Raw genomic sequence first — 12,936 nt, 5'->3', positions numbered from 1 at the left:
ACTGCGCCTGCGCTAGCTCCTGGGCTTTCGCGGGGGCTGCTGGGGCGTGGAAATCGGGGACGCGCTGGGGTGCGCGCAGCCGTGAGGACGCTCCTGTCTGCTTGCGCGCGCTGGAACCCGGACTCTTGAGTGGAAACCGAAGACGCACGTGGGAGGAACGCGTGGAGCATGAAGAGGCAGGGAGCCTCGTCCGGGCGGAAGCGAGCGCGGATACCGTCCGGGAAGGCGGGTGCGGAAGGGGGCGGGGAGGGGGCGGTCGGCCGACTTCGCTCCCGGTTGAGGGCCGGGCCCGGCGCGGGTTCTGGCCAGTGGATTAATCGCGATTTCCCTGGAAGTACTTTCCCCTGCTCCTCACAGCATCCCCCTCCCCCGCCCCCGTGCGGTATACTCTGTCATTCCGGCTTTAAACGTGTGGAAACCCGGGGGCTGGTGGCGAGAGTGGCCCGGCTCTGGAGCCAGATATGTGGGTTCGAATCCCGGCGCCACCACATCTCGTCGTGCGATCGTATGCAAGTTGGTTAACTTCTCTCCGCCTCGCTTTTCCCTTCTCCACTGAGGATACCAGTATCCCCCTCACGGCACCGCTGTGATGGTTCAGTGTCGAGCGCTGAGCTCAGTGCCAAACCTGTGGGGACCGCTTAATAACCTGTAGCTTCTGCGGCGGGGTCGAGGATTGTCCCTAAAGCCACACCCCTCCCAAGTGGCAGAGCTTAGCTGCCCCAAGCCCGGAGTTCTTCCTAACGGGCCAGGGTGCGCTGGCATGGCAGGTGTTAGGGAATTTGGCAGGTCCGTCCTCCGTAACCTCTTGGTTCCTCCAAACTAGCAGTTCTCAAACTTTTTAATCTCAAGACCCCTTGGCCCTCTTAAAATTATTCAGACCCTCAAAGACCTTTTATTTATATAGGTTAAATCTATCGATATTGTCCACGTTAGAAATTAAAGCAGGAATTTAAAAAATATTTATTAACTAGAAAAAACCATAATAAACCCATTACATGTTAACACAACATTTTTTATGAAAAAAATCACCATTTTCCTGAGCAAACAAAAAATAGTGAGAATAGTGCCAATGTTTTGTATTTTTGCAGATCTCTTTAACATCTGGCTAAATGGAATTCTCATACCTGCTTCTGCATTCAATCTGACAGGTCAAGTAGCCTCCCCAAAACTCCATTCCGCTTGTGAGAGAATGAGAGTGAAAAAGGCAAAGTCTCAGTATTACTATGAAAATAATTTTCACTGTACGGACTCTGAAAGTGTGTTAGAGTGCCCTAGTCCAGAGTTAACTGGACTACCCCACTTTGAGAACTGCTGCTCCAAACAAATGTCCTCTTCTTTGATCCCTACAAACAACTTCCTTTTTTAGGACAATTGCCTTACTCTTTTTTTTTTTAATTTTTATTTTATATTGGAGTAGAGTAGATTAACAATGTTGTGTTAGTTTCAGGTGTATAGCAAAGTGATTCAGCTATACATTTTCATGTACCTATTCTTTTTCAAATTCTTTTCCCATTTATGTTATTACAGAGTATTGAGCAGAGTTCCCTGTGCCATACAGTAGGTCCTTGTTGGTTATCGATTTTAAATATAGCAGTGTGTACATGTCAATCCCAAACTTCCAGTCTGTCCCTCCCCCCCACCCTTCTCCCCTGGTAACTGTAAGTTTGTTCTGTAAGTGTGCATCCCCCCCTCTCCTGGCCAAGGTTGAGCCATGAGATTTCGGGATCTTAGTTCCCCTACCAGGTATTGAACCCAGGCCCTGGCAGTGAAAACGCCGAGTCCTAACCACTGGACCACCAGGGAATTCCCACCAAGGTGTTTTCTTGTGTGAGGCAAATGGTACCCCTGCAGCACTGTTCAGTTAGATTGATCTGACAGCTGGTGTGGGTGGCGATTAGGAAACCCATGGAGTTAATGCAGTGCTGTAGGTTAAGAGCACAGAGTGTCACTTAGCTCTTTCTGATAGTCTTCTCTTAAGTAAATGAGGCAGTTACAGTTTGATGTTAGTGGATGATAGATTTTTGTTTTTCAAATTGAAAATTGATTTAAAAAAAACTATAAAAGCAACATCGGGTAGAAAAAAATGAAGCAATATAGAAAAGTAAAAAGAAGAAAGTAAAAGTAATTTTAAATCTCACCACCTAGTAGTAACAATTATCAGTATGTGGTGAACATTCTTTTAGGCATTAAGTATGCATTCAGTAGTTTTAATTTTTTTAAAAAGTATGTGCTTAACTTACAGAAAAAATTCAAAACTCTTTTCATCACACTCTTTAGTGTAAATACATGAATTTTTATGAATTTATAAATATTCAGCCTTTAGTAAATCTTCGTGTGTCTATTGTGTACTGTGGTAGATGGTGTTCTTACTGTGGGTAATAATAAAGATTTCTCACATAAAGACTTTACTTAGGAAGTTTAGGTCAAGTAAGAGTGATCAGACACCTATCTACAAAAAAAATAATATGAGAAAATAATGTTTTAAAGAGATAGAGTTAGTGTTTTAAAGAGGAACATATAGTTTATGAAGAGTTATATGAGTTCAAAAAAGGGAGATACAATTTCCTACTTTGAGAGAGAGGAAATATCATGGAAATGTGATTTGACATGAACCTTGGAAGATTTTAGCATTCAAAGATAGAGCTGGAAGCACTGTGGATTGAGGAGATGGCATAACCAAGAGCAGGGATGGGGATCAGGGGGAACTTGAGGCATATAGAGGAAATAATGTATAGTTAATTAATGACAACTAGTACTTTTTGTACACTTAGTGGGTACTATACACTTTAAATGAATTATCTCATTTTATCCTCACTACTCTGAGGTAGCTACTAAAACCTACTCTGTTTTATAGAAAACTTAGACTAAGTAATTTGTCTAGAATCACACAAATCAGTTGTCTGGTCAGGATTTGAGATCCATCCCTGCTCTTAAACATACATACCTTATGAAGAAGTTTAAACATATTCTGCAGGTGTTGAGAAGCATCGAAAGAGTCTTGACCTGGAATGTGATGATGAGGTCTGTGTTTTAGGAAGATTAACTTGACATTCAGTGTATATTTTTCTCAGTATAATTTCTTTGTTTTTAAATTTAATTTATTTTTTTATACAGCAGGTTTTTATTAGTTATCTGTTTTATACATATTAGTGTATACGTGTCAATCCCAATCGCCCAATTCATCACAGCACCACCCCACCCCCCCGCCACTTCCCCCCTTGGTGTCCATACGTTCTCTACATCTGTGTCTCTATTTCTGCCTTGCAAACCAGTTCATCTGTACCATTTTTCTAGGTTCCACATATATGCATTAATATATGATATTTGTTTTTCTCTTTCTGACTTACTTCACTCTGTATGACAGTCTCTAGGTCCATCCACATCTCTACAAATGACCCAATTTCGTTCCTTTTTATGGCTGAATAATATTCCCTTGTATATACGTACCACATCTTTATCCATTAGTCTGTCGATGGGCATTTCTCAATATTTCTTATACATATGTCTGTGTTTTTATTTTGCAGTCCAGAGACATCAATTTAACAATGTGGTATTTTATTGCATTCACGAGCCCTAGTGTACTTACATACTTACCTATTATTAGACATTTGGATTTTGGCAGCAAAATGTAAAATATTTGTGGTTGCTTGGTCTGGATGGATAGTATCATCATGAAATTTCATTGTTCTCTGTATATTTTAGGAGCAGCAAATGGGTTTCTTATGGAAGTGTGTGTTGATTCAGTGGAGTCAGCTGTAAATGCAGAAAGAGGAGGTAAGAGAAATTAGAAAATGATGGCAATTGACAGTCCTTTTAAAAGTCTGAAAATGAATCCTGGGAACTGACCTTAGGAACCTTTGTGATCTCTAAGGATCCCAGTAATCCTTTTTTTTTTTAATTGGAGATTTTTAAAATTTATTTATTTATTTATTTTTTTGGCTGCACTGAGTCTTTGTTGCTGTGCACGGCCTTTCTCTAGTTGCGGCAAGCGGGGGCTACTCTTCATTGTGGTGCACGGGCTTCTCATTGGGGTGGCTTCTCTTGTTGCGGAGCACAGGCTCTAGGCACGCGGGCTTCAGTAGTTGTGGCACACAGGGTCAGTAGTTGTGGCTCGCAGGCTCTAGAGTGCAGGCTCAGCAGTTGTGGCGCACGGGCTTAGTTGCTCCGCGGCATGTGGGATCTTCCTGGACAAGGGCTCGAACCCGTGTCCCCTGCATTGGCAGGCGGATTCTCAACCACTGTGCCACCAGGGAAGCCCCCAGTAATCCTTTTGAAAACAACCAACCAACTAGAAAACCTACTGATCGTCTAGTCTTACTTCCCCAGTAGGTTATATTTTGAGTCAGGTGTCCATAATAGTGCTTACTACCCCAACTTTTTTTTTTTTAATTTTTTTTTTAATTTTTATTTTTGGCTGCATTGGGTCATCGTTGCTGCATGCGGGCTTTCTCTAGTTGCAGAGAGCAGGGGCTACTCTTCGTTGTGGTCTGCGGGCTTCTCATTGCGGTGGCTTCTCGTTATGGAGCACGGGCTCTAGGTGTGTGGGCTTCAGTAGTTGTGGCGCATGGACTTAGTTGCTCCGCGGCATGTGGGATCTTCCCAGACCAGGGATCTAACCTGCATTTGCAGGCAGATCTTTAACCACTGTGCCACCAGGGAAGCCCTAACCAACTTTTTAAAAATTGAACTTAGCAAAGATTTAATTTTTTTCAGGCCATTGATTTTAGAGATTTGATGCTTTTTTCATTGTGAGGACTTTTATCATTATCTTTTTTTTTTTTGAACATCATATATTTTACCTCATGGTTTCTTTTGCACCCTGAACTTGCTTTAACAGGAAGCACAGGAATTCCCATCATCTCAGGATCAAAAAATTTTTTAAACTTTATTATGGAAAATTTCAGACATATACGAAAGTAGAGAGAATAGTATAATGAATCACCATGTACCCATCAGCTTTAATCATTTTCAGTACATGGCCAATCTTTCATTTATATTGGGGGTGAGCAAACGTTTTTGTTAAGAGCAAGACAGAATATATTTCTGACTTTGCTGGCCACATTTGGTCTCTGTCATATATTCTTCTTTGTTTTTTTAAAAAATCCTTTGAAAATGTAAAAACCATTCTCAATTTGGCAATAAAAAAAGGATGAAGTACTGATCAAGCTACAACGTAGATGAATCTTGAAATATTATTCTAAGTGGAAGAAAGCAGTAAAAAAAATACCACATATTGTATGATTCGACTTATATGAAATATCCAGAATAGGCAATTTTTTTATAGGCTGAAAGTAGATTGGTGGTTGCCGAGGACTGAGGAGCATGGGGAGAGGGGAAAGTGACTGCTGAAGGGTGTGAGGTTTCTTTTTGGGGTGACGAAAACGTTCTAAAATTGGTGACAATGGTTGCAAAATTCTGTGAGCATACTAAAAACCATTGAATTGTACACTGTAAAAGGGTGAATTGTATGATATGGGTCAGTTGTATGAAATGTATGTTTTTTAAAAATACACGAAAACAGGACTTCCCTGGTGGCACAGTGGTTAAGAATCCACCTGCCAATGCAGGGGACATGGGTTCGAGCCCTGGTCCAGGAAGATGCCACATGCCAGCGAGCAACTGAGCCCATGCACCACAACTACTGAGCCTGCGCTCTAGAGACCACAAGCCATGACTACTGAGGCCACATGCCAGAACTACTTCATGAAGCCCACGCGCCTAGAGCCCGTGCTCCACAAAAAGAGAAGCCACCACAATGAGAAGCCCATGCACTGCAATGAAGTGTAACCCCTGCTCGACACAACTAGAGAAAGCCCGTGTGCAACAACGAAGACCCAACACGACCATAAATAAATAAATAAAATTTAAAAAATACATGAAAACATGTTACACTTGAATGCCATAACAAAAAGAAACTTGTGAGCCTTTGGCCTGCAGACCATCATTTGCTGACCTCTGATCTATATTCCTACCTTCCCTCTCCCATCCCCAAATTATTTTGAAGTAAATCCCAGACATTATGTCATTTCATCCGCAAATATTTCAGTATCTCTAAAAGGTTTAAAAAATAATAATAACCTTTAAAAATAATAATAATAACCAAAATATCAGTAACATCTTTTAAAAATAATAATATTTATTAATATCATCAAAAATACCCAGTTAGTTTTCAGCTTTCCCCAATTGGCTCACACAGTTTTGTTTTACAGTTCTTTGAATCAAGATATAAACATATCATTTTTTTGATATGTCTGTTTCAATCTATGTTTCCCTTTTTTCTTTCTTTAATTCTTTCTTTTCTTTCCTTATAGTTTGTTAAAGAAACTGTGATTTTCATCTTTTATTTTTATTTTATTTATTTTTACAAATTTATTTATTTATTTATTTATTTTTGGCTGCATTGGGTCTTCATGGCTGCACATGGGCTTTTCCCTAGTTGCAGTGAGCAGGGGCTGCTCTTCATTGCGGTGCGCAGGCTTCTCATTGTGGTGGCTTCTCTTGTTGCGGAGCACGGGCTCTAGGCACGCGGCCTTCGGTATTGTGGCACGTGGGCTTGGTAGTTGTGGCTCGTGAGCTCTAGAGCACAGGCTCAGTAGTTGTGATGCACAGGCTTAGTTGCTCCGTGGCATGTGGGATCTTCCCGGACCAGGGCTCAGTCCCCTGCACTGGCAGGAGGATTCCCAACCACTGCGCCACAAGGGAAGTCCCGAGATTGCTATTGTGTTAATCAATGAAGAGTCAGTGTTCCACTGTGGTCAATCCAGAAACTTCTTTATTCTAAATCACTTCCTTGTACATAGAGAAGCAACCCTATAATACAAAATTTTAAGAGACCTAGCTTAACTTGAATTAACTCTTAAATTTGACTAGCAGTAACATAATGTGGGTTGCAGAATATAGTTGGGTTTAAAAATAGAGTTTTACTCTAGTTTTATAATTTGATTTCTCTCAGTTTCTAAGACTCTGTTCTATATTTAGAAAAAAATGTTAAGCTTGCTGTTTAATAAGAGTTTATTTTGGACAATAACTTTTGAGCAATGCTTTTCAAAATTTTTCTTAATTTTTTAATTAAAAAAATTATTGTGCTTAGCAATGCTTTTCTTATTACAGGTGCTGATCGCATTGAATTATGTTCTGGCTTAGTGGAAGGAGGAACCACACCCAGCATGGGTAAGTGTCCATTTTTCGGATTTTCTCATAGGAGTTTATGGAGCCTGGAGACAATTGATAATCTGTTTCATTGGGATCTTTTACTGAAGTTACTAACATGTTAACTATGCCATGGATATTGTATCAGTTAGAAATGTTTATGGTTGCAAATAAACTTGTCTATCACAGATGTGATCAGATAGATTTTTTTTTCCCTTATATATCATAAAGTTGAGATTAAGTTACTGTTAATATTGGTTTATATGCTCTGCAATAATGTCAAGGACCGTGGTTTTTTTTATCTTTCCATTCTGGCATCCTTGGTATACTGACTTTTGTCTTCATTTCACCCCTCTTAGTCTTTGTGCTGTTGTCATACATTTTTCTTTTACATATGTTAAAAACTCCACACTACATTGTTATTATTTTTGTTTAAAGAGCCAGTTATCTTTTTTTTTTTTTTTTTTTAACATCTTTATTGAAGTATAATTGCCTTACAATGGTGTGTTAGCTTCTGCTTTATAACAAAGTGAATCAGTTATACATATACAATATGTTCCCATTTCTCTTCCCTCTTGCATCTCCCTCCCTCCCACCCTCCCCATCCCATCCCTCTAGATGGTCACAAAGCACCGAGCTGATCTCCCTGTGCTATGCGGCTGCTTCCCACTAGTTATCTATTTTACATTTGGTGGTGTATATATGTCCATGACACTCTCTTACCCTGTCACATCTCACCCCACCCCCTCCCCATATCCTCAAGTCCATTCTCTAGTAGGTCTGTGTCTTTATTCCCGTCTTGCCACTAGGTTCTTCATGGCCTCTTTTTTTTTTTTTTTTTTTTTTTCCCCTTAGATTCCGTATATATGTGTTAGCATACTGTATTTGTTTTTCTCTTTCTGACTTACTTCACTCTGTATGACAGACTCTAACTCCATCCACCTCATTACAAATACCTCCATTTCATTTCTTTTTATGGCTGAGTAATATTCCATTGTATATATGTGCCACATCTTCTTTATCCATTCATCTGTCGATGGACATTTAGATTGCTTCCAAGTCCTGGCTATTGTAAATAGAGCTGCAATGAACATTTTGGTACATGACTCTTTTTGACCTATGGTTTTCTCAGGGTATATGCCCAGTAGTGGGATTGCTGGGTCGTATGGTAGTTCTATTTGTAGTTTTTTAAGGAACCTCCATACTGTTCTCCATAGTGGCTGTATCAATTTACATTCCCACCAACAGTGCAAGAGTGTTCCCTTTCCTCCACACCCTCTCCAGCATTTATTGTTTCTAGATTTTTTGATGATGGCCATTCTGACCGGTGTGAGATGATATCTCATTGTAGTTTTGATTTGCATTTCTCTAATGATTAATGATGTTGAGCATTCTTTCATGTGTCTGTAGGCCATCTGTATATCTTCTTTGGAGAAATGTCTATTTAGGTCTTCTGCCCATTTTTGGATTGGGTTATTCGTTTTTTTGTTATTGAGCTGCATGAGCTGCTTGTAAATCTTGGAGATTAATCCTTTGTCAGTTGCTTCATTTGCAAATATTTTCTCCCATTCTGATGGTTGTCTTTTGGTCTTGTTTATGGTTTCCTTTGCTGTGCAAAAGCTTTGAAGTTTCATTAGGTCCCATTTGTTTATTTGTGTTCTTATTTCCATTTCTCTGGGAGCTGGGTCAAAAAGAATCTTGCTGTGATGTATGTCATAGAGTGTTCTGCCTATGTTTTCCTCTAAGAGTTTGATAGTGTCTGCCCTTACACTTAGGTCTTTAATCCATTTTGAGTTTATTTTTGTGCATGGTGTCAGGGAGTGTTCTATTTTCATACTTTTACATGTACCTGTCCAATTTTCCCAGCACCACTTATTGAAGAGGCTGTCTTTTCTCCACTGTATATGCTTGCCTCCTTTATCAAAAATAAGGTGCCCATATGTGTGTGGGTTTATCTCTGGGCTTTCTATCCTGTTCCATTGATCTATATTTCTGTTTTTGTGCCAGTACCAAACTGTCTTGATTACTGAAGCTTTGTAATATAGTCTGAAGTCAGGGAGCCTGATTCCCCCAGCTCCATTTTTCGTTCTCAAGATTGCTTTGGCTATTCGGGGTCTTTTGTGTTTCCATACAAATTGTGAAATTTTTTGTTCTAGTTCTGTGAAAAATGCCAGTGGTAGTTTGATAGGGATTGCATTGAATCTGTAGATTGCTTTGGGTAGTAGAGTCATTTTCACAATGTTGATTCTTCCAATCCAGGAACATGGTATATCTCTCCATCTATTTGTATCATCTTTAATTTCTTTCATCAGTGTCTTATAATTTTCTGCATACAGGTCTTTTGTCTCCTTAGGTAGGTTTATTCCTAGATATTTTATTCTTTTTGTTGCAATGGTAAATGGGAGTGTTTTCTTAATTTCACTTTCAGATTTTTCGTCATTAGTGTATAGAAATGCAAGAGATTTCTGTGCATTAATTTTGTATCCTGCTACTTTACCAAATTCATTGATTAGCTCTAGGAGTTTTCTGGTAGCATCTTTAGGATTCTCTATGTATAGTATCATGTCATCTGCAAATAGTGACAGCTTTACTTCTTCTTTTCCGATTTGGATTCCTTTTATTTCTTTGTCTTCTCTGATTGCTGTGGCTAACACTTCCAAAACTATGTTGAATAATAGTGGTGAGAGTGGGCAACCTTGTCTTGTTCCTGATCTTAGTGGAAATGGTTTCAGTTTTTCACCATTGAGGACAATGTTGGCTGTGGGTTTGTCATATATGGCCTTTATTATGTTGAGGAAAGTTCCCTCTATGCCTACTTTCTGCAGGGCTTTTATCATAAATGGGTGTTGAATTTTGTCGAAAGCTTTCTCTGCATCTATTGAGATGATCATATGGTTTTTCTCCTTCAGTTTGTTAATATGATGTATCACATTGATTGATTTGCGTATATTGAAGAATCCTTGCATTCCTGGGATAAACCCCACTTGATCATGGTGTATGATCCTTTTAATGTGCTGTTGGATTCTGTTTGCTAGTATTTTGTTGAGGATTTTTGCATCTATGTTCATCAGTGATATTGGCCTGTAGTTTTCTTTCTTTGTGACATCTTTGTCTGGTTTTGGTATCAGGGTGATGGTGGCCTCGTAGAATGAGTTTGGGAGTGTTCCTCCCTCTGCAATATTTTGGAAGAGTTTGAGAAGGATAGGTGTTAGCTCTTCTCTAAATGTTTGATAGAATTCACCTGTGAAGCCATCTGGTCCTGGGCTTTTGTTTGTTGGAAGGTTTTTAATCACAGTTTCAATTTCAGTGCTTGTGATTGGTCTGTTCATATTTTCTATTTCTTCCTGGTTCAGTCTCGGCAGTTTGTGCCTTTCTAAGAATCTGTCCATTTCTTCCAGGTTGTCCATTTTATTGGCATAGAGTTGCTTGTAGTAATCTCTCATGATCTTTTGTATTTCTGCAGTGTCAGTGGTTACTTCTCCTTTTTCATTTCTAATTCTATTGATCTGAGTCTTCTCCCTTTTTCTCTTGATGAGTCTGGCTAATGGTTTATCAATTTTGTTTATCTTCTCAAAGAACCAGCTTTTAGTTTCATTGATTTTTGCTATTGTTTCCTTCATTTCTTTTTCATTTATTTCTGACCTGATCTTTATAATTTCTTTCCTTCTGCTGGCTTTGGGGTTTTTTTGTTCTTCTTTCTCTAATTGCTTTAGGTGCAAGGTTAGGTTGTTTATTCGAGATGTTTCCTGTTTCTTGAGGTAGGCTTGTATTGCTATAAACTTCCCTCTTAGCACTGCTTTTCCTGCGTCCCATAGGTTTTGGGTCGTCGTATCTCCATTGTCATTTGTTTCTAGGTATTTTTTGATTTCCCCTTTGATTTCTTCAGTGATCACTTCGTTATTAAGTAATGTATTGTGTAGCCTCCATGTGTTTGTATTTTTTACAGGTCTTTTCCTGTAATTGATATCTAGTCTCATAGCGTTGTGGTCGGAAAAGATACTTGATACGATTTCAATTTTCTTAAATTTACCAAGGCTTGATTTGTGACCCAAGATATGATCTATCCTGGAGAATGTTCCATGAGCACTTGAGAAAAATGTGTATTCTGTTGTTTTTGGATGGAATGTCCTATAAATATCAATTAAGTCTATCTTGTTTAATGTATCATTTAAAGCTTGTGTTTCCTTATTTATTTTCATTTTGGATGATCTGTCCATTGGTGAGAGTGGGGTGTTAAAGTCCCCTACTATGATTGTGTTGCTGTCGATTTCCCCTTTTATGGCTGTTAGTATTTGCCTTATGTATTGAGGTGCTCCTATGTTGGGTGCATAAATATTTACAATTGTTATACCTTCCTCTTGTATCGATCCCTTGATCATTATATAGTGTCCTTCTTTGTCTCTTGTAATAGTCTTTATTTTAAAGTCTATTTTGTCTGATATGAGAATTGCTACTCCAGCTTTCTTTTGATTTCCATTTGCATGGAATATCTTTTTCCATCCCCTCACTTTCAGTCTATATGTGTCTCTAGGTCTGAAGTGGGTCTCTTGTAGACAGCATATATATGGGTCTTGTTTTTGTATCCATTCAGCCAGCCTGTGTCTTTTGGTGGGAGCATTTAATCCATTTACATTCAAGGTAATTATCGATATGTATGTTCCTATTCCCATTTTCTTAAATGTTTTGGGTTTGTTATTGTAGGTGTTTTCCTTCTCTTGTGTTTCTTGCCTAGAGAAGTTCCTTTAGCATTTGTTGTAAAGCTGGTTTGGTGGTGCTGAACTCTCTCAGCTTTTGCTTGTCTGTAAAGGTTTTAATTTCTCCATCGAATCTGAATGAGATCCTTGCTGGGTAGTGTAATCTTGGTTGCAGGTTTTTCTCCTTCATCACTTTAAGTATATCCTGCCACTCCCTTCTGGCTTGCAGAGTTTCTGCTGAAAGATCAGATGTTAACCTTATGGGGATTCCCTTGTGTGTTATTTGTTTTTTTTCCCTTGCTGCCTTTAATATGTTTTCCTTATATTTAATTTTTGATAGTTTGATTAATATGTGTCTTGGTGTGTTTCTCCTTGGGTTTATCCTGTATGGGACTCTCTGTGCTTCCAGGACTTGATTAACTATTTCCTTTCCCATATTAGGGAAGTTTTCAACTATAATCTCTTCAAATATCTTCTCAGTCCCTTTCTTTTTCTCTTCTTCTTCTGGGACCCCTATAATTCGAATGTTGGCGCGTTTAATGTTGTCCCGGAGGTCTCTGAGACTGTCCTCAGTTCTTTTCATTCTTTTTTCTTTATCCTGCTCTGCAGTAGTTATTTCCACCATTTTATCTTCCAGGTCACTTATCCTTTCTTCTGCCTCAGTTATTCTGCTATTGATCCCATCTAGAGTATTTTTAATTTCATTTATTGTGGTTTTCATCATTGCTTGGTTCCTCTTTAGTTCTTCTACGTCCTTGTTAAATGTTTCTTGCATTTTGTCTATTCTATTTCCAAGATTTTGGATCATCCTTACTATCATTATTCTGAATTCTTTTTCAGGTAGACTACCTATTTCCTCTTCATTTGTTAAGTCTGGTATGTTCTGACCTTGCTCCTTCATCTGCTGTGTGTTTTTCTGTCGTCTCATTTTGCTTATCTTACTGTGTTTGGGGTCTCCTTTTCACAGGCTGCAGGTTCGTAGTTCCTGTTGTTTTTGGTATCTGTCCCCAGTGGCTAAGGTTGGTTCAGTGGGTTGTGTAGGCTTCCTGGTGGAGGGAACTAGTGCCTGAGCTCTGGTGGATGAGGTTGGCTC

The 12,936-nt window shown here is 39.1% G+C and overlaps 1 protein-coding gene across 6 annotated transcripts in view; it reads left to right on the top strand.

The window, feature by feature from the left end:
• The first annotated feature begins 34 nt into the window (after positions 1–34).
• Positions 35–12,936, top strand: part of CUTC (cutC copper transporter) — a 31,279-nt gene continuing 18,377 nt past the window's right edge. For 3 of the 6 annotated variants that reach the window (XM_082425383.1, XM_082425386.1, XM_082425381.1), the window contains exons 1-3: positions 35–229; positions 3,703–3,774; positions 7,111–7,170. In XM_082425383.1, the coding sequence (XP_082281509.1) occupies positions 169–229; positions 3,703–3,774; positions 7,111–7,170 (193 nt within the window). In that variant the 5' untranslated portion in view covers positions 35–168. Of the gene's footprint in view, positions 230–284; positions 514–3,702; positions 3,775–7,110; positions 7,171–12,936 lie in introns of those variants that run through there. The other 3 variants (XM_082425385.1, XM_082425382.1, XM_082425384.1) reach the window with 3 other exon arrangements.

This window comes from Balaenoptera physalus (genome assembly GCF_965194825.1).
Source record: "Balaenoptera physalus genome assembly, chromosome: 14".
Taxonomy (NCBI): domain Eukaryota; kingdom Metazoa; phylum Chordata; class Mammalia; order Artiodactyla; family Balaenopteridae; genus Balaenoptera; species Balaenoptera physalus.
This window is presented reverse-complemented; position numbering and strand designations above follow the sequence as displayed.